Source organism: Carassius carassius, chromosome 19 (assembly GCF_963082965.1).
Source record: "Carassius carassius chromosome 19, fCarCar2.1, whole genome shotgun sequence".
Lineage (NCBI taxonomy): Eukaryota > Metazoa > Chordata > Actinopteri > Cypriniformes > Cyprinidae > Carassius > Carassius carassius.
The window spans coordinates 17,726,822-17,745,929 of record NC_081773.1 but is presented as its reverse complement, the minus strand read 5'-3'; the positions used below and the strand labels follow the sequence as shown (position 1 = coordinate 17,745,929).

Sequence of the window (19,108 nt, the reverse complement as noted above, 5' to 3'; positions counted from 1 at the left end):
GCGAGCAAGATGCGTGTATAATTAAAACGCGAGCGTTCTGTTGCGTTGCTTGAATATTCAACTTAAACAAGCAAGCGCTTGCTCCTGAGAAACTTTAGAGTTGCCTTGTGTACTTTATACGCCCCCTAGTGCGTCAAAAAACAAACCTTAACCACTGTCAGATTACATTACAGGTGCCGAGGGCACAATAAAGCGCACTTGGGGGAAAAATACACCAAGTCTGTAGATTTAGTTAAATAGGCCTACGTGTTTACAACTGGGCTATGCAGGTAAGATGGTACTCAAATAGTAAAGTGCATTTAAGCATACTTTTGATTATTTTTAAAGCTTTATACTTGACGGTTTTGATTTAAAGGTTGTTGTTGTTTCTTTATCAATATTCAACTAAAATACTTCCTTTTTACTTAATTTATTATTTACATTTTTTTTCGAGTAACTACTGTTGTAAATGTGTAAATAAGGGATATATGTCGGTCAGCTGGTAAAAAGGACAAAATTATTTTAACCAAATTATTTATGTGAGAATACAAAGACCACAGTGTCCAGGAACATTGACTCAATCAAACCATCAGCATTTATTTTGCAATAATAACCAGCGGACTGTATATTATCTACTTATTATAGGGTTATTAACCAAATTCACTAAAAAAGAAAGAGAAAGAAAGATCACAGCTACAGTATATAAGCAACACTTTCCTGATTTTCCCTGGACAACAGTCATTATTCATTCCACTGAATGCTGCTACTGACCAATCAGAATTAAGTATTCAAGAAGAGGCATACTCTAAAATTTAAATAATACAGTAAACCAAACTAAATATTTCTTATCACTATACTCAATACCTTAAAACCATATAAATCTGAATTGATTATTATTTTTTTTACAAATCTAATTTATTTTTAGCGAACATTGTTGTTTTGAAGGGGAAAAATGTAAACAAAAGATGCACATTAATCATAGCTGAGTATTCAGGGAATGAACTGTTGTCACTCATATTACAGCAATGCAGTCACCACAAGATGAAAACATTTGTTCTTTATTGTTTTAGTTTCATCTGAATTTTTGCTGTATTCTTGAGAAAACTGCATTTAGAAGTAGAACACCATATGCAGTGACACATTGGCACACTGACACACTTCTGTTAAAAGAGCATTTGTGTGTCAAAATATAAGTCTATATATTCATCAGGGGAACTTTTATTTTAAATGGATATTTTCTGGCAGAAGAAAAAAAAGAACACCACCATTAGATTAATATTAACATCAAGAAAAAGTTTTTATAATTTTGGAGAAATGAAAACAAACATTATTTCAATCAGAGAGTTGTAAACATTCAGATAATTTTTTTTGTGTGCATGTACACTTTTTTTGTTATTAGTTAATTCGTTTCTCATTTGCTTTGTCAGTTATGGTCAAAACCTTTAACGATTTTTTTTTTTTTAATTTAAAGTCAGAATTGAACCTATAAAGGTTTAAAGTATTCACAGCATTTCTGAATAATTGGCAGTTTTTCTCTTATGTAAAATAACAAGAACATTTATGCTTTGGAAAGAGCCACCACAGTGAAACGGAGCTCCTGGGGATCACGTGCCATGAACTTCTTGCAGACCTCTGCAGAATCCTGTAGATCAGACAAAAAGATCAGATTGAAAGGGGCAGTAAAGACATTTAAACACTTGATCGGATTGAAAAACTACCTAGAAAGTAAATTGCGCGATGACACAAAAATGGTTTCTTGCTGTCTGATGCTTGGAAAGAGCCGTTGTTTTTTTGTAGAATGAAGTGCCATAAATGTTACTCTAAAATTCTCCTTCCACTCTGTCTTTGAAGTGGAGCAGAACAATGTCCTATCAGACCTCACTTCATACTCTCATCCACAGATGGCTTGTTTAGCAATGGGAATTTGTGTTTACTGCTTGATAAATATAAGCAGCACGGCAAAAAGCTTCATGTGATCCTTGTCTCCTAATCAGAAACAGATATTCTAACTCTTTAAAAACGAAGAAAAGTGATGGTAGAAGCATAGTATGTGCAAACAGAGAGAAAAGTATATTTCCCTGCAGTGTGCACATATCAAAAAATCAAGTTCATTTTGAAGCTTGTGACATAAACTTGCACATCAATCCAATCACTTTATTTAACGTTCATGTAAACACTACATTCAGCTTCCTCAAACAGAAAGATTTGATTCCAATTGAAACAAAAGTTGTCCATGTAAACGTAGCTAATGTCTACAAACAAAACATTCTTTGCTAGAGATAATCTATAGCCCATGACTGAGAAAACTCCCACCTCGAGAAATGTGTCCTCTGTGGTTTTCCCATGAACAATTGGAAAAGGTTTGCGTCCATCTGAAACACATGAACAAAATATGAACACCAGTAATATCATTGCATATATTTACGTATAGATGTTGATACTGTACATTAAATTCCGTGTGTAGAACTGACAAGCAACTAAAACAATGACAACAATCATCATGTAAAATTAAATTTACCTACCCAGTTCATATAAATGTCCTTCAACATTTACAAAGGCAATAAAATGCAAATCCACTTTTTCATCTAAACTTGGAGCCTATAAGAGTGAGCAGAGTAAAGTTAGCATGTTAGAATTTTTCTATGACACTGAAACAGCAATTAAAAAAAAAAGCAGAACTGAGATCCAATCCAACATTATTGTCCCGTTCTCACATCCATGCACACGTCTTAAAAGATGTCAGTGCAATGGTGAGAAGTTTTTGCCTTTGATTACAAAGCATTACTTTAAGACTACAAGAGACAATTAAATAATAATGCATGGATAAATAATTTCTAACAAATGTATTTAAAATCATTCTATTTTTTATTATTTTTTATTAAAAAAGTTGTCAAGCGTACTTATTTTATTTTTTATCTGCATCACACAAAACCAGATATGCAAAATCTGATCCAGGATTAATTATTTTTAAAAAAATAAGATGGGCCTCTTTATTGATATTTGTTTTTTGTTTTGTTTTTTAAGACGCTGTGAATCGAGAACTTATAGTCCAATATTTTCAACATGATCCAGATCTCAAAAGTCTGCTACTTCAACAACATTAACAAAACACAACCACATGGAAAGTTCATCAGTGGGGTGGAACGTTAAAATATATGCAAATAGGCCTACTTGGTGCTGTTTTGAATGCTGTGTTAGCAACTACTCTGTATCTGGCAAATACCAACCTCTGTTTGTCCTTCCTGAGCACTTGACTCATGTGTTACTCGGATACTCTGAAATCATAAAAATATCAGTGCCATGAATACAGGTTTAGTTCAGTTCATTCCTTTAGAGGCCTTTCAGTTGCATCAAAAACATATTTTATCACCTCATCTTTTTCAAGGAAAGCAGCCTTTTCTTCTGGGCTCATCTTTGCCGACTGCAGTAAAAATGCCTTAAGCGGTGAATTTGGCTCTGTAGAAAAATAATGTCATGAACATACCACAAACAAGTACACTGTGAACTGTATACAAATGAAATAACTGATTTTTTTTTTTAAATGGGAAATCAACACTTGAAAATAGATCAACACTTATACTTACCAAACTCCAGATGCCTTTGATTGTTTGCCACAGCATGAATTAACCCTATTGTACCACAAGCATTGCCGATGGTTTGTTTCATGAAGTACACATCTGAGGACACCTCTTGTCCTTGAGCCTTAATTTTTGCCTCCTCCTCCTGTCTAAAGGTTTCATACTACATTGAAGAAAAGAATATTACTAAAATGTAATCAACAGTACAGATCACGTACTGTAAAATAATAATAATTTGTAAGAATGATAAAGATTCTTTATTCATTAATTCACTTAATGGAATTAAAAATATATATTTTTTTACAGTTGGTTACATAAAACAAAGAATTAGTCTAATTTAATAATAATAATTAAAAAAAAGTCTAAGCACCCAGAGTCTTAACATAGATGCTAAGTTTATGCAAGTGGCCACAGCTTTGCATTAACTAATACAATTTTTGTCACATCCTTTGTCACAGCTAATTATATAACCACATAATGATTATTAGTAGATTATCACTTCAAACCAACAGAACAAAATGCTCAGATCATCATAAATATTATTAGAGGTGTTGGTGCTGCAAATTCAGTCATTTGATTGTATTTTGGGTCATCTTGAAGAGAGCAATTCATGATTCTGTTCTATTTTATTAGTCTTTCTGGTTCCATTTTATTTTGACCAAGTAGTAAAATAATACACCCCTTTAAAATACATATTAAAAAGGGAATTACCATATCATTTCACATACAGAAAGAGCTCTGCATAAAAAAATAAATTAGAAAAAAATCTACACAACTATGATTTGGTATAATTTGCAAGCTTAATTGATGCCAGCAACAGCTGTATCCAGTTGCAAAAGGTGATTTTTAAATCTCAATTTCAAAATATTGACCCTTATAAATGGTTTTTTGACTGGTCCAGGGCCACAAAACACAGAGCTTATTTGCTAACATGGAGTCATTATGGGTGCAAACTGCAGTCATACCTTCTCTGTTATAGGGAAGAGCAAAAGTACAGCACAAACAGGCCTTGGCACCAAACTGAGAACTTCAGCTTCCAAACCGTACACATCCCCAAACTGCCAGGTCGGTACCAAGCCAAGTTGCCGTAAAAACTTAACAAAAGGTATAACACAACATATACGTATTAAAAACAAATCATATATCATCAGACTAGTAAAGAGGTTAGAAGAGTATGGTGAGAGACACACAAGGGCCTACACATTCCAGAAGCGTTTCTATTTAAACATATCAATAATAAATGAATGTGAAACATAAAATACAGATTGCATTACTTCCAATAACATAAAATTAAAAACAAGATATGAAGCGCAATATTGCTGATAAACATAAATCAAAGCTTATGCAATTAGCTTTAACACAGACGTGCTTTAATAAACCTGATTCATTCATTTGGCACAAGTTTTGAATCCTAGACACACCCAGATAGTCGGGACCTCTACTCACTTGGTTCATAACCTGAAAAGCAGACACAGAACACAAAACAGTATGATTTAAAATATGATATCAAAGACATGAGCTGCAGCTTACCGTTCCTGCTAAAAGCTGCCTATGAAAAAATGAACCGATGAACGATATAAAATTGAATTAACGACAAAAAAAATCGTGAGATAGTGAGAAATTCATACCTCTGGGTTGGCTTCCAGTGGTAACCAGCGCTGGCCCTCCATCTCAGATTAAACCCTGTCTGATATCCTAAATAAAAAAGATGATATTGCTACCTCGAGACGCGCTGACAGCTGAGCTGAGAAGGAAGTTCAATGGAATATGTGCGCGCGGATGTGTGAACTCAGCCACTGGCCTGACGTCAAACCGGAAATACAGGCTCACATTCCAAAATAAAAGTAACCGCTTAATGGATATATCGATCAGCGGATTATCATCAGGGAAGTGGTCTATTAAATTAGGGACGATGTGGTGTCATATTCGTGTGGTTTTGTATCATGAAGGTCTTAGATGCTCTTACCACGTTTAAATGCACATAGTTATTCTATTAAAGTCAATTTTGTGTTTAAGCTTTTATTTTGAAATACACCTAATCTTCTCTATTTGTAATATGTAATTATGTTATCCTTTATTTGTTTCTTATTATTCTTTATAACGTTACTTGTTTATGTTATGTTATTCATTTCATGACATTTACATGTCCGTCGAGGCTCTCGTGCTAAAGCTTGTCACGTTACAGATTTAGTCCAGTAGGTGGCGACGCTTAAACAGTTGATTCTACAAACTCTATTAACAACAAGAGAAGAAGAATTTTAAGATTCCGCGCAATTGTTTGGTTTTAAATAAGTATAAACCGATTTCATGTGTATGCTCATTATTTGTTATCTGAGTAGAAATGCATTTTTACAAGTACAAAGATAAACATCATCAAGAGTCGAATTTGTCGTCTTCTTTTATTAATGGTGAGTAACGTTAGTCGGAATATTGATGTATTATTGTTAACTGTTTTATTCCGCCGTGGTATTATCAGTCATGTCTTTAATACAGCTCCCAATGATAAAACGCTGGTAATGGCGTCTAAAGAGAAGAAGGAAAACATAAGAATGGGCAAACAGGCGGCAACAGTGTACGCAGCAAAGATAAAGACCAAAATACACAGTAAGAAATGCTAAACAGATTCACTTGCCTTCATTACTGATGTAGCCTGTGCTCTTGTTTGTTAGGAGTTGATCCGTGACAATAACTGGACCTTTTATTATCTCTTAGATACCTCATCATTCTTCAAGCTTTCTTTGAAAGGCAACAACAAGGCTCTGGCTCTGGCTCTTGTTGCTCAGAAGCAGAAGAGCAGAGAGCTGGAGGCAGAGGTGGTGCAACTGAGGAAAGATGCACAGACAACTCATTTTGATCTTGCTCATCAGCGTCATAAAAACAAACAACTGGTGAGTCTGTGACAGTCAAAACTGTATTTAAGTCAAGATTCACTCTAGGTTTTGAAAACATTGAGCTTGTGCTGGACTTTAAAAAACAAAGAACATCCATTATATTTAATACCAGTGTATAGTTAATTATTATTATTATTATTATTTTTCTTGTCCGTAGTTTGGAATTATACGAGAGTTTTATGACTCCTCTCTAAACTGGATGGCAAAGGCAGTTGACATTTTTTGTAATGATGAGGTAAGCAGTTAATATATTTGTCTATTAATTAAATTATATGGCTATTTTTGTTGTTGTTGTGGTTGTTGTTAATAAGAATAATCAGCATAATATTACTTTTCAGAACTTCAGCTGAGATTCTGCGATTGGTCACATATAGCTATTTTTTAGATAGACACAATATTATTAATTCATATTTTTATTATAATTCATATTAAAGCTAATTATTATTTTAAAGGATCCAGACAGTATGGACATGGAACACAACACCAGTGAAGGTATGAAAACAATGTGTAGGTTGTTCATTGTTCACAAAGGACATTTCACCCAAAAAGGGAAAATTATTTCATTAATTACTCTCCCTTGTGTTGTTCCAAACCCACAACCTTAGTTCATGTTCAGAACACAAATTTGTTCGTTCTGAACCAAGCTTTCTGACTTTGAAATTGTTGAATAAAGTCATTAACCTTGTCTCTTTGTGCCCAAAAAGCAATCCCGTAGCTTCCTAACATTACGGTTGAACCACTGATGTCACATGGACTATTTTAACGATGTCCATACTACCTTTCTGTGCCTTGAATGTGTAAGTTGCGTTGGTGTCTATTCAGGGTCAGAAAGCTCTCAGATTTCATCAAAAATATCTAATTTGTGTTCTGAAGATAAACAAAGGGCTTAGGGAATTTTTATTTTTGGGTGAACTATCTCTTTAAGAATGTCAGTCAAGTTTAGTTAAGTTGGAATGATTGGCACTGTTATGTAAACCCATAGAAATTAAGCTAATATTAATTTCTTTGTACATTACAGCTAACAAAATACGTCTTGATGCTGTTATTTAATTTGTGATTTATTTTTCAGACCAAATCACTGAAATGGGAGAGGCTGAGAGTTTGCAAAACAGACCTTTGTGTCCACCGCAGGATCATGTTCAGTCTGAACCCGTGAATTCAGACGGAGATGCTCCCAGCCAAGAAAGAGATAGTCCAGCACAGCAAAACACCATATATGACTCTGAAATGGAGATTACCGTTAGTGACAGTGCTGCTGAAATAGTAACAGTTGAAACAAATGCCAGAAAAATCTCTAGAGTTGTAGAACAACACCAGGAAAAGAAGGATTTGTGTCTGTCAGACAAAGGTAGTGAGTTTATAACTGTAAAGGAAGATGTACCAGTTGAATTTAATAGATTAAAATATACATCAGCTGTGCCAAAAGAGATGAATGCTATCACACAGCAGTGCTCTCCCACTGTTCAGAGCGAGGTGGAGAATGGGCAACAAATGGATTCAATAACTGCACGCAGGAAGACTCATGTCACCTCTCGTTCTTCTAAAAGTAGAAGACGCACATGTAAACTGAAAGAAACAAACCCAGATCCAAGAAAAACATACCTGATCTCCCAATATCCTCCTAATGACATTTTTAATGATTGTTTTAGTGATCCTGAGCTTCAGAATTTTGAAAGAAGCAAGGCAATTCCTTCACATGGAAATATTTCAAATAAAGCTGCTAAAAGCAAAGCTAAAGAGTCCCATGCTACCCGGGAAACAAGGAGAACAATTACAGATCAAGTTGAGCTAAGACCTCAGAAGAGCAGGAAGACCAAAGTCTTGTCCCTTATGATGGATCACAGTTTATCGGATATGCATGAAAATGTTCAATCTGCCAGTGATTTATGCCCAGAGACTGCTTGTATGGATGTCCATGTCGATGAGACCGCAGTTCAGAAACATAAAAACAAAACTCCAGCACATCCTCTTCCTCAGTCTGAAAAGTGCAAGACACAGAAAAACAGAGGAACATTTGTGATACAGGCAAGTCAATCATTAATCACCAGGAATTCATTTTTGAATGAAACTAATATATTAGAAGATCCCAGAAGATCGGAAGGTTTACAGGAAGTAATATCAGAAACCCAAACGACACCTCTCAGTATTGGTTCAGATAATATTGCACAACAGCACAAGGAGCCAGAGCATGATTTTCCTGAGATACTGACCGAAAACACCTATCATCCAGAATGTTCACAAGATGTGAATGCTAGCGTTGTACAGGAACCCTCTGAATTAATGCCATCAGTGACTGGCAAAGCCAAAAAACACAGAAAAGAGGGGGCAGATAAAATAAAAAAGAAGAAAGCTGCTGCTGCACCAAGAGAAAATCCTAAAGCATTAACAAAGAAACGAAACAGTTGTGCTGTGAGTGTGGATGAAAAGCTGTTGACTAAAAGGCAAGATGAGACTGATCTTCAGAATGGAGCAGGATGCAGGTCATTGTCTAATACTTTACAGCTACCAGTAATATCTCATTGCTCGGCCTCAAAGGAGGACCTCAGGGTTGAACACATTGCTGAAACCCTTGAAATTAGTTCCCCGTCCTCTGTTGATAAGCTAGATCAGACTGACCATATCAACGTGGACTCTCTTAGCATAAATCTGGATCAAACCAACCAAGCTCTTGAGGGCAGGTGCAGGAAAACGTACGTTGTTTCATCTTGTGATGAATCACCCCTTAAGGAAAAGACTGACAGTGGGGCTTCCAGCAACATTTCTGAACATGTTCTTTTTACTAATGAAACGGATAATGTTTCACCTGTTATGAACAGAAGTATGTTTGCCATGGAAAAATACAGTGTGACTTCAGATGGTTTTAGTGGACCCACAAAAGACCTTCAATTCACAGAAGAGAGGCCTCCCTGGGAGACCCTTGATGGTTACACTGAAGCACTCTTAGATGAAAGCTCTGCCCACAGCCCTCAACTAGAGACCCGCTGTCAAACTATGAACATTTACCAGGACCACGAATCAGACTTGAGGCACCAAGCTCCAGGTAAACCTTATGAATAAGTCGAAACGCTTTGTATTTTTAAGGAGAAACAATAATACATATTAGTATGCTTTTAATACATATACAATTTGACACAATGAGTTAATTTTTATTTTTACTTTTTTTGCATTTCATGTATGTCTTATATTTGTTTGTATCTTATATATTTATTTTCATTCTGCGAACAGAAGAAGGCAGGGTTATGAAGAGTCTAACAAATACAGGGCATAACTCTGATTGCGGGAGATCCCGAAGAAGAGCAGCACCAGTCTCGTACAAAGAACCAGCCCTCAACTGGTGAGTTACACTTGAATGTTATAACACAATCTAATGTAAAGCAATAAAATATAATGTATTACTGTCTTAATACAGTTTTTTTTAATTGATTAATTTGTTGTTGTTGTTGTTTTTTCTACAGCAAGATAAGGCGTGGGGACAAATACTCTGATACAAAATTCTTAAACTCTCCGGTGTTCAAAGACAAAAAGAAGAAGAAACGTGTTTAGGAGTGATTTTCTTAATTTTTTCATTTTATTTTGTCTTTTTTATGTAATGCAAATGTTTAAGATGGATTTTAAAGTAGTTGTTTTTAATCACAGCTGTTAACTTGCCTTCAGATCACAGCTCTTTTTCATTCTTGTGTATATATAGGAAATATTGTTTAAATTTTAGATTATTTTATTGGTTAATAAAGAACTTGCTCTATTAAGATGCTTTATTCTAATTTATTGTTCATTTTGCTTTTTATTTACATTTACATTTATTCATTTAGCAGACGCTTTTATCCAAAGCGACTTACAGATGAGGACAGTGGAAGCAATCAAAAACAACAAAAAGAGCAATGATATATAAGTGCTATAACAAGTCTCAGTTAGGTTAACACAGTACACCTAGCATGGGATTTTAAGTAATATAATGTAAAGAAAACAGATAGAATAAAAAAAGAATAGAGCAAGCTAGTGTTAGAGGTCTTTACACATACACACACACATAAAATTGCATAATTAATGAAAAGAAAATAGAATATAAAAAGATTAGATTTTAAAGAATAGAATTAGAATAGTGAGTGTTAAAGTTAGAGGGTCAAATAAAGATGGAAGAGATGTGTTTTAAGCCGATTCTTGAAGATGGCTAAGGACTCAGCTGTCCGGATTGAGTTGGGGAGGTCATTCCACCAGGAGGGAACATTTAATTTAAAAGTCCATAAAAGTGACTTTGTGCTTCTTTGGGATGGCACAATCAAGCAACGTTCACTTGCAGAACGCAAGCTTCTAGAGGGCACATAAGTCTGAAGTAACAAATTTAGGTAAATGGGTGCAGAGCCCGTGGTAGTGGCTTTTTATCCCTCTGTTGCATTCATACTGGTCATATGGAAGTCAGCTGTTTCATTTTCTCATCTCTTTCCTATCAAGATATATGTAGGAAAGTCAAGTCTGTGTGTTTTGTAACCAGGCACTGGCCAACAGTGTTAAAGTGATTGAAGGACTGAATGAATAATTTAGAGGACTGTTCACCTGAGACGACTACAATTCTGAGACAGAGTAGGAGTGTCTGTTTAACCAGAGTATATTGTATGAGAGTGGACTAAAACTTCTGATATATAGTTATCTTATTGTGCTGTCAGGAAGTGTTGGTATCTGAGTTTTAGGTAAGTTTCAGTGAGCTTTCTTTTAATGTGTTTTCAAGAATGATTACTTTCTATTTGTTGAGGCGATCTATTTGTTTTAAGAAAATGCACTGAATTCAAATGTTACGGCTTATAATAAAGACTTTTTTTTTTTTTGGCACATCCCAATTTGTAATTTCTTCCAAATGTTAATCTCATCAGATGCCTTTGGTAACCTAACACTTACAAATGTTTATCTCACTTTTCCTGTTCGTAGGAAGCCAAAATATAGTTTGAAGTTTGCTTCCTGTGTTTAGTGTTGCCCCTGGCAGAGGATTAACTACTAGGTAAAGTTATACTCATGGTGCTTTTTATATATATACATATATAACTTGTAATATTTATTTTTCCTAATGTTGCTGTTTTAATGGGATTTCTGCTATTATTCCTGACTAAATCTTGAAAAAAAGACATTAAGAATTGAGTGTTTCAAGTGTCTGAAAAATGGAGGTCAAGCGAGTGAAGAGAAATGTTGAAACTTTGCTGTAAGTAACATGAAATACATTCACTGTACTGTATCAGGATGAAGTGATCATAAATTGTTCATTTGTAAGAACACACTTGAAGAACAAAGCTTTTTAAAAACTTTTTTAGTGATGAATATATTGGACAGCGACTCAGAGAAACTGGTTTTGATCCAAAGGGTAAAAGCTCTTCTACAATGTTAGAAGATTTGGTAAGTGATCGATATTAAAATTAAAGTTTAATTTCAGAGGATAGGTTTGTCTTATTGAGAGAGTACAGATATTAGTTGCTATTGTTTTTGTTTATTACATTATAATACATTGATTTAAGATTAAGGCATAGGGCTTGTTCTAAATACATCTGCATATTCATATAGGCCCATTATGACTTGGCTATAAGTGTAGCTTTTTGGTGGCTCAATAAAGATAATGGGAAGAATGCAGCTGAGAATGACTACATGTGAGTACTTTATATAACTGGTATTTATATTTGTGCAATAGATTTATTTTTATCTGCAGTGTTTGCTTCACATTTGGCAATGATATGTTGTTTGTAGAGGAATTGGCAGTTTAAAACATATTAGCCAGTACCCTAATCACCTGGAAAGAGAAGCAATGATCCTTTCTTCCTTTGCTGGAATGCTTCTGGTAAGAGTACCAACCAGTTTCAACAGCATTTATGTTTTTGTCCACGAGCCATATCATTTTTCTCTGATTTTCAGAACAGCTTACCTATAGAAGACATTCTGTCTCTGTACAATTGCAAACCAGTGTCATCTTACCCTCATAATCATACTAAGGTATGTTACAGTATTTATTCTATTATGTTTGTCACCTGAGTGAACAAATGTCATGCTGGATGAGAATGGGAATTATATACATCTGGGCTAAAAAAAAAGGAATCCTTTAAATTGTTGTTTAGTCTGGCACTTTATATTATGCAGTTCTCAAACAAGAGGGACCCATTTAGGAGCCTAAGTAAATTTCTGAAACATTTCGATTCAGATTTTTTTGTGATTTCTGAAATTTTTCTCAACAGGGCAATATTGTTCACCCGTTCTCCCTCTCTTATCATCCATTTGCTATGCTCAGTTCACTCAAAGCAGTAGACCACTCAAGAAAACACAGTATGTGCCTTTATAGCAATGAAACCCATTAATATAATACAGTATTAAAAAGTGATCATTAACAACAGAACAAAATGGGTTCTTTATCCTGTTAAAGTATTTATTTTACTCTCTTCATCAGCCCGGGTACTGAAACGCTGGATCAAGGAACACCGTAAACAGGAGGTCTCTCCAGTAATAGGGAAACTGGAGTCCTCCTCCACCTCCTCTTCTAGCTCCTCATTTAGTGTGAGTGTTGGTCAGCTGTTCCTCACATTTGACCAAAATCTGTTATGACCCATACACTCAGTAATATAATGTACTGAAAAAGTACAAAATTACTGGCATCATGTGCTTAGATTGTGTACTAGAATTTGTGCACCTATATTTTGTGTCAAATACAGGATAGCGAGGACTCCTTAAAAGATGAAACCGCAAACTATGAGGGCTCGCAAGAATCTCTGCAGGACTGAAAACAGCAGCTCTATAACAAGCAAATAATCATTTTCATTGTTTATTATACACATGTAACATTATTTCAGGTTTTTCTTATTTTGTCTTTATTGTTAAAATATTAGTTCTTTCCTAACTTTGTTCACAACCACACTGTAAAAAATCTAAAGATAAGAAAACTCAAATGTTTAAGGCAACAAGTTGCAGCAGATTTTTTTTTTTTTCAACTTGTATTCGTAGGAGATTTGAGTTTCCTAATTTCTTTGTTGTATAAATTGAAAACAACAAGTTGAGAAAAAAAAACAATAATCTGCTGAAGCTAGTTGCCCCTTAAACATTTGAAAACTCTCATCTTTAAAAGGTATTTTTTTTTTTTGTTTTTGTTTTTTTTACAGTGCATGTAATAATAAAGACAGCAAATCAATTGACAGGGTTTATTTTATAAATACCAATTATACTTTTTACCGACTTCCTTAGTATTAGTCCTAAGTGTTCATACATAGTGTTATTTTAGAAATATAATAATATAAGGTGTGAATAATAATTAATTTGCTCATGCATTTTCATTTTACATGTGAAAGAAGATTCAATGTTTACAGTTTAATTTTACAGTAATCAATAAAATTCTTGAACTATTACTTTCTAAACATTTTTGGATGTTTATGCATTCCATGTCATAAGCAATAATTCCATCACATAAACCATCTCATTAGTGTCTGGATCAAAACAGAAGAGGGCAGCTGAGGTCAGTAATTTGCCAGCTAGGAATTTTGATTTGATGAATCAGGGCTTTTAAATCTATGGATAGGATTAAGAGGTTGGCACCACCATCAGAGTGCCAAATCCCAGTCATTGAAAGGACAAATAAAGTTTTTGATCCTCCATGTAGATGGTGGTTTATAAAGCAGTCCTCGTGCCCTAGTTTGTTCGACTGTTTCTCATGTTTAGGACTGTTTCCGGAGGCTCACATCAAAATGAGTAAGGTAAATGAGACTGTCAAAAATTATAACTTCATTATTTTTGCATCTTGTTAATAAAGTTTACATTACTATTTGATTGAACAGTTGCTAATGCTGAAATGCTAATTAGAATTAATGCTACTATGACTATAAACAGAACAACAGACCTGTCACAGCTGTCTGTTTAATTTGCTTTTTTGATTTCAGATTATATTTTATGAGGAGAGAAACTTCCAAGGTCGCTCCTATGAGTGCGACACAGACTGTCCAGACATGCACACTCATTTCAATCGATGCAACTCTATCAGAGTGGAGAGTGGCTGCTGGGTCCTCTATGAAAGGCCTAACTACTCTGGTTTCCAGTATGTGCTAACCAGAGGTGAATATCCTGAATACCACCGCTGGATGGGCTACAATGACACCATTCGCTCATGCCGTACATTTTCCTATGTGAGTAAAATGTATGTTAATGATTCCATAATATTTGTTGTGATTTCTATTTCCACTTCTACATTTATTATTTTATTTTATTGTATTATTCTGTCTTTGCTGTTCACTGCCACTGAAATCTCTAGTTCTAAGAACCCATGCTGTGTAAATCTATCTATCATTTTTTGGTGTTGTACACATTTTCACTGCAGACATTCAAACGCTAAGCCATTTAACCTTTATTTATTATATATTTTTTTATGTTTTGCAGAAAAGTGATGGATCCTACCGCATCCGGATCTATGATCGGCCAGATTTCCAAGGTCAGATGATGGAATTCAGTGATGACTGCGAGTCCATTCATGAGAGTTTCCAGTGCCGCAGCATTCACTCTTGCAATGTCATGGAGGGTTACTGGACCTTCTATGAGCACCCCAGTTATCGAGGTCATCAATATTTCATGCCTCCTGGCGAGTATCGCAAGTTCAGTGATTGGGGTGCCGTGTGTGCCACCATTGGTTCCTTCCGCAGAATCACTGATTTTTAGACTTCACATTATGAAAATAATTGTGTCTTTCTGGCAATAAAATGTCACAAAGCCAAATGCTTGACAGTGTATGTTTTCATTCAGCAGGTGTGTTGGTTACAGCTTTCCGTGATCAAGCATATGTAGATTTCAGGCTGTATGGCATCTGTGGGAAAGTAGCTTTAATTCTTAAAGGATTAGTAATCCCTTATGTTTGCCAGTGTAAATTATTTAAAAATAAACTGTAGGCATTACATATCAATATCAAATTATAGCATGTCAAAAAAAAATATATATACAGTATGGACAGTAGGAAGCCACCATTGGTTGTGGTAGATTGTAAAAAAAGGTTTTGAGCCCTACAAACTCAACTTTTCTAATGGCAGTTACATAGAACTTTTCCTTCCGGTAACCTATTCATATCACTGACAAAGCCTTGATGTCTTCTGTTAGGCCTTATTTTGATAAGGTAGCCATCTTACACTGGACAAAGAGTTAGAATAATTGGTGCAATACACTTGTTAGTGAGATAGATCATGGCAATGGGACTTTCGTTAACAAAACTGTACATACAAATATTTCTTGAATAGATTTCTTCATAAACATCGGCTATACTAAAGGCATTATACACTTTCAAAGTAACAAAACATTTCAGTTACAATTAAATTTTCTTATTTAAACATATAAACAGACTTGTGATATGTAATGTTAAAATAAATGCAGACAAATAACACGATTGTTATTCCCAGACCTTTTCAGCAGCTTTCAACAGAGCAGCATTTGCTGGAAAAAACTAATGTTACAGAGGCAATCAAAGCTATTGTTTGGGGTAAAACTGTCCGTGTATGCAATATTCCTGTACAGTTTCTGCTGACATGAGTACACTGTGATTTAAATGACAACACAAACAGCAGTACCATTATTTTCTTGGATATATATTTATAGTTCTAGCTGCATTTGACACCTACATAGGAAAAAGATAAAAGCCTACACAAACATGGGAAAGGTCTGTATGAATTAGAATAACAAATTAGCCATGCATGTATTATTGTGCTGCTCTCATTATGTAAAATGTTTCCTCTAGATTATCTTTTATGGGGATAAGAACTTCGGTGGTCGTTATCATGAGTGCATGAGTGACTGTGCTGACCTGCATTCCTACTTCAATCGCTGTCACTCCATCAGAGTGGAAAGCGGTTGCTTCATGGTCTACGACCAAACCAATTTCCTGGGACGCCAGTACTTTCTGAGAAGGGGCGAGTACCCTGATTACATGCGTACGATGGGGATGAATGATTGCGTCAGATCCTGTCGTATGATCCCAGTGGTAAAGACCGAAACAAATTGTTATCTGAAGTATAAATGTTCTTGTTTTAACACATTTAAATTAAGCACTCAGCCTGGTTTTTTTTTTTGTACCCGTTAGCATCGTGGGCCCTTCAGAATGAGGCTCTATGAGCGCCAGGACATGGGTGGCAGGATGATGGAGCTTGAGGACGATTGTCCCAACCTCATGGACCACTTCAACATGTCCGACTTCCATTCCTGCCATGTGATGGATGGTCACTGGCTTGTTTATGAGCAGCCCAACTACACAGGCAGGCATTTCTACCTGAGGCCTGGCGAGTACAGGAAATACAGTGATTGGGGCGGTATGAGTTCCAAGATGGGCTCCATCAGACGAATTATGGATCTCTAAAGAAAGGAGTCCTTGTGAAATGTCTGCTGTATGCCGTTTTTCACACACTAAATAAAATGGTGTCTGTGCTTAAGTGTCTTGAGTTTTGTTCTTGCACCCTCTACCTGGAGGAGTCACTGCCTGATGACGACTCTTGTTATAGGCTGCCAGACTGCCTGACACTTATCGGAGAACTGAATAAAACTATAGAGATGCTTTCCTCCATGAGACAGGTTTTGAGTGTTCTGTCTATCTGCTTGTGCTGTATATTAATGCTCACTCATGGTAAATAACTAATGATAAACAGATGAAGTGTAGAAAACTTGCTTCATAATAATATGGCTTATGTTTAATACAATGTTTAAATAGATATATAGACTGTTATAGTCATGTAAATATGGGGTGCCACTTAGACAAAGTTTGGTTCAAGTAAACCCTGTTGTAATTGAATTCTAAATTGCTATGGATTAAAGAGTAATCAAACAAATTTATTAGAGTGTAAAGTATATACTGAATATATTATATATATATATATATATATATATATATATATATATATATATATATATACACGCTGAATATATATATATATATATATATATATATATATATATATATGTATATATAATGTATAGAAAACAAATACCATAAAAATTACATTAAATAATCAATAACCTGAATTAATTAATAAATACATGTACTGTACACTTAACATATTAATAATTTCTATAAATTAATTTTAATTAATAATTTCAAGTTAATACCAAATGATTTTTTTTTTTTTTTTTTTTGCTGCATTCATTCAGAAAATGGCACTACTCACAATTTTTGTAACAAAAGAATTATAACAAAACTTTTTAAAACCAAATAACAAAAAAGCATTTTTGTGTGTGTGTGTAATTATAATATGAATGACATATACAGTGTCGGCACTTAGTGTGAATATATACCATAGAGCAAGACACTCACATGGCACAACTGCTGTCGAAAATGGGGAAGGTAAATCACTACTGTAAGGAAAGTGAGAAAGTCATACAAAAATATTGTTTACCTTATATTTAAGATATTTACACTGGTTTTCCTGTAAACTGTGCATGCATATGGACTGTTTTCTCTCTCTTATTATTTAACAGATCATATTCTATGAAAACAAGAATTTTGAGGGTTATCAGTATGAATGCAGTGGTGATTGTGCAGATATGCTCTGCTATCTTGGCTGCTGTAACTCCATCATGGTGGAGAGTGGATGCTTTATGATCTATGAACAACCACATTACAAAGGCCAGCAATTTTTGGTCCGTAAAGGGGAGTACCCAAACTTTGAAAGTTGGTTGGGCAAAAATGACTGTGTCTGCTCCTGCCGTGAAATTCCCATGGTGATTATACTATATGCTTGAGTGAGTTGCATTGGATGTAATGATAAAGTTCACTTTTTTATCACTGTAATCATTCTTTAAATATCAGTTGTGAAATGAGTGAAAAATGAGATAGCATTAAGATATTATTGGATTTAGACATGTTTTGTTCTTCTCTCTACAAGACACAGGGATCTTCTCATGAGGTGAAACTGTTTGAGAGAATGGAGTATGGAGGTCAAATGATGGCTCTAGTGGAGGACTGTCCAAATGTCATGAACATGTTCCAAACAAACCACATATTCTCCTGCAAGGTGATTGGTGGAAACTGGCTCTTCTTTGAACAGTCCAACTACAAAGGCAGGATGTATCTCATAAGGCCTGGAGAATACACAAGATTCACTGAATGGGGAGGCTCGAATGCCTGTGTGGGTTCCATCAAACGAATCAACGAAAACTAGAACTAACATTCATGCAGGCTGCTTAGAAGGTTTTTTAAATTATTTTTTTATATTTGTAAATTTTTTAAAGTAATATACACTGTTGTAAACACACACTCACACAAAACATAAAATTATTTGCTTTTATTACTTACATATGACATAGGTCATATTGAATAACAACTTACAGTATTCAGCCTTTCAGAGGCATGCTTTACAGTATGCGTCAAACCTCAGAAATAAGTGTTTATACATTTTAAATCTATAAAGTTGCTTATTTTTGACTGACAATGTTTTGTGTAATATTTGACTATATTATTCGCAATGTAACTGTGTTTCTACTTACAGCAGACTAATTAAATACTACTGCTTATAAATGAGCACAATGCTTTCTTTTTTATTTCATGTTAGTTTATTGGTATTCAGTTTGGTCATTATATATGAAGAATCATATGATAATATTGCAGCTTTATCCAGACCTCAATGAACCATCTATTACTCAACTGATTCAGTATAAAGACCTGTTGCTTTTGCATTGATTCATTGT

The 19,108-nt window shown here is 34.8% G+C and overlaps 6 protein-coding genes across 8 annotated transcripts; 5 read left to right on the top strand and 1 right to left on the bottom strand.

The window, feature by feature from the left end:
• Positions 1 to 1,021: 1,021 nt before the first annotated feature.
• Positions 1,022 to 5,319, bottom strand: uchl3 (ubiquitin carboxyl-terminal esterase L3 (ubiquitin thiolesterase)). Of its 3 annotated transcripts, none has more exons than XM_059500071.1 (9): positions 5,186 to 5,319; positions 5,004 to 5,015; positions 4,523 to 4,651; positions 3,564 to 3,720; positions 3,350 to 3,435; positions 3,207 to 3,254; positions 2,502 to 2,577; positions 2,293 to 2,351; positions 1,022 to 1,621 (listed from the first exon to the last, which is right to left on the bottom strand). In XM_059500071.1, the coding sequence occupies exons 1-9, from the start codon at positions 5,225 to 5,227 to the stop codon at positions 1,538 to 1,540; spliced, it is 693 nt and encodes a 230-aa protein (XP_059356054.1). In that variant the 5' UTR covers positions 5,228 to 5,319; the 3' UTR covers positions 1,022 to 1,537. The 3 variants fall into 3 exon arrangements, with proteins under 3 accessions (XP_059356054.1, XP_059356053.1, XP_059356055.1); XM_059500070.1 differs by lacking the exon at positions 5,004 to 5,015 and adding an exon at positions 5,088 to 5,102 and having other exon boundaries at positions 5,186 to 5,318; XM_059500072.1 differs by lacking the exons at positions 5,004 to 5,015; positions 5,186 to 5,319 and adding an exon at positions 4,937 to 4,960.
• Positions 5,320 to 5,711: 392 nt separating this feature from the next.
• Positions 5,712 to 10,194, top strand: sgo2 (shugoshin 2). Its single transcript, XM_059500069.1, has 8 exons — positions 5,712 to 5,965; positions 6,051 to 6,161; positions 6,270 to 6,445; positions 6,606 to 6,683; positions 6,901 to 6,940; positions 7,518 to 9,488; positions 9,674 to 9,782; positions 9,904 to 10,194. Exons 1-8 carry the CDS (start codon positions 5,899 to 5,901, stop codon positions 9,989 to 9,991), a joined length of 2,640 nt encoding a protein of 879 aa, XP_059356052.1. The 5' UTR covers positions 5,712 to 5,898; the 3' UTR covers positions 9,992 to 10,194.
• Positions 10,195 to 10,825: 631 nt separating this feature from the next.
• On the top strand, positions 10,826 to 13,331 carry LOC132094733 (uncharacterized protein C2orf80-like). The gene is made up of 9 exons (XM_059499387.1): positions 10,826 to 11,438; positions 11,562 to 11,636; positions 11,746 to 11,827; positions 11,993 to 12,075; positions 12,173 to 12,263; positions 12,338 to 12,415; positions 12,655 to 12,742; positions 12,864 to 12,970; positions 13,126 to 13,331. The coding sequence occupies exons 2-9, from the start codon at positions 11,596 to 11,598 to the stop codon at positions 13,192 to 13,194; spliced, it is 639 nt and encodes a 212-aa protein (XP_059355370.1). The 5' UTR covers positions 10,826 to 11,438; positions 11,562 to 11,595; the 3' UTR covers positions 13,195 to 13,331.
• Positions 13,332 to 13,999: 668 nt separating this feature from the next.
• On the top strand, positions 14,000 to 15,156 carry LOC132095246 (gamma-crystallin M2-like). Its single transcript, XM_059500067.1, has 3 exons — positions 14,000 to 14,157; positions 14,341 to 14,583; positions 14,834 to 15,156. Exons 1-3 carry the CDS (start codon positions 14,149 to 14,151, stop codon positions 15,107 to 15,109), a joined length of 528 nt encoding a protein of 175 aa, XP_059356050.1. The 5' UTR covers positions 14,000 to 14,148; the 3' UTR covers positions 15,110 to 15,156.
• Positions 15,157 to 16,005: 849 nt separating this feature from the next.
• On the top strand, positions 16,006 to 16,860 carry crygm7 (crystallin, gamma M7). The gene is made up of 3 exons (XM_059500068.1): positions 16,006 to 16,094; positions 16,173 to 16,415; positions 16,515 to 16,860. The coding sequence occupies exons 1-3, from the start codon at positions 16,086 to 16,088 to the stop codon at positions 16,785 to 16,787; spliced, it is 525 nt and encodes a 174-aa protein (XP_059356051.1). The 5' UTR covers positions 16,006 to 16,085; the 3' UTR covers positions 16,788 to 16,860.
• Positions 16,861 to 17,695: 835 nt separating this feature from the next.
• On the top strand, positions 17,696 to 19,011 carry LOC132094732 (gamma-crystallin S-1-like). The gene is made up of 3 exons (XM_059499386.1): positions 17,696 to 17,765; positions 17,900 to 18,142; positions 18,307 to 19,011. The coding sequence occupies exons 1-3, from the start codon at positions 17,736 to 17,738 to the stop codon at positions 18,580 to 18,582; spliced, it is 549 nt and encodes a 182-aa protein (XP_059355369.1). The 5' UTR covers positions 17,696 to 17,735; the 3' UTR covers positions 18,583 to 19,011.
• Positions 19,012 to 19,108: the final 97 nt, after the last annotated feature.

Excerpts from the sequence above, each read along its gene's own strand:
- uchl3 (XM_059500070.1), bottom strand. The coding sequence starts at position 5,227 with ATGGAGGGCCAGCGCTGGTTACCACTGGAAGCCAACCCAGAG. Across the intron at positions 3,721-4,522 it reads TCTTCCCTATAACAGAGAAG|TATGAAACCTTTAGACAGGA; the intron begins GTATGACTGCAG and ends TCTTCAATGTAG. Across the intron at positions 2,578-3,206 it reads CTCAGGAAGGACAAACAGAG|GCTCCAAGTTTAGATGAAAA; the intron begins GTTGGTATTTGC and ends TCACTCTTATAG.
- sgo2 (XM_059500069.1), top strand. The coding sequence starts at position 5,899 with ATGCATTTTTACAAGTACAAAGATAAACATCATCAAGAGTCGAATTTG. Across the intron at positions 5,966-6,050 it reads GTCGTCTTCTTTTATTAATG|CTCCCAATGATAAAACGCTG; the intron begins GTGAGTAACGTT and ends TCTTTAATACAG. Across the intron at positions 9,489-9,673 it reads CTTGAGGCACCAAGCTCCAG|AAGAAGGCAGGGTTATGAAG; the intron begins GTAAACCTTATG and ends TTCTGCGAACAG.
- LOC132094733 (XM_059499387.1), top strand. The coding sequence starts at position 11,596 with ATGGAGGTCAAGCGAGTGAAGAGAAATGTTGAAACTTTGCT. Across the intron at positions 11,828-11,992 it reads CTACAATGTTAGAAGATTTG|GCCCATTATGACTTGGCTAT; the intron begins GTAAGTGATCGA and ends ATATTCATATAG. Across the intron at positions 12,264-12,337 it reads CCTTTGCTGGAATGCTTCTG|AACAGCTTACCTATAGAAGA; the intron begins GTAAGAGTACCA and ends TCTGATTTTCAG.
- LOC132095246 (XM_059500067.1), top strand. Across the intron at positions 14,584-14,833 it reads CATGCCGTACATTTTCCTAT|AAAAGTGATGGATCCTACCG; the intron begins GTGAGTAAAATG and ends TATGTTTTGCAG.
- crygm7 (XM_059500068.1), top strand. Across the intron at positions 16,416-16,514 it reads CCTGTCGTATGATCCCAGTG|CATCGTGGGCCCTTCAGAAT; the intron begins GTAAAGACCGAA and ends TGTACCCGTTAG.
- LOC132094732 (XM_059499386.1), top strand. The coding sequence starts at position 17,736 with ATGGCACAACTGCTGTCGAAAATGGGGAAG. Across the intron at positions 17,766-17,899 it reads TGCTGTCGAAAATGGGGAAG|ATCATATTCTATGAAAACAA; the intron begins GTAAATCACTAC and ends ATTATTTAACAG. Across the intron at positions 18,143-18,306 it reads CCTGCCGTGAAATTCCCATG|ACACAGGGATCTTCTCATGA; the intron begins GTGATTATACTA and ends TCTCTCTACAAG.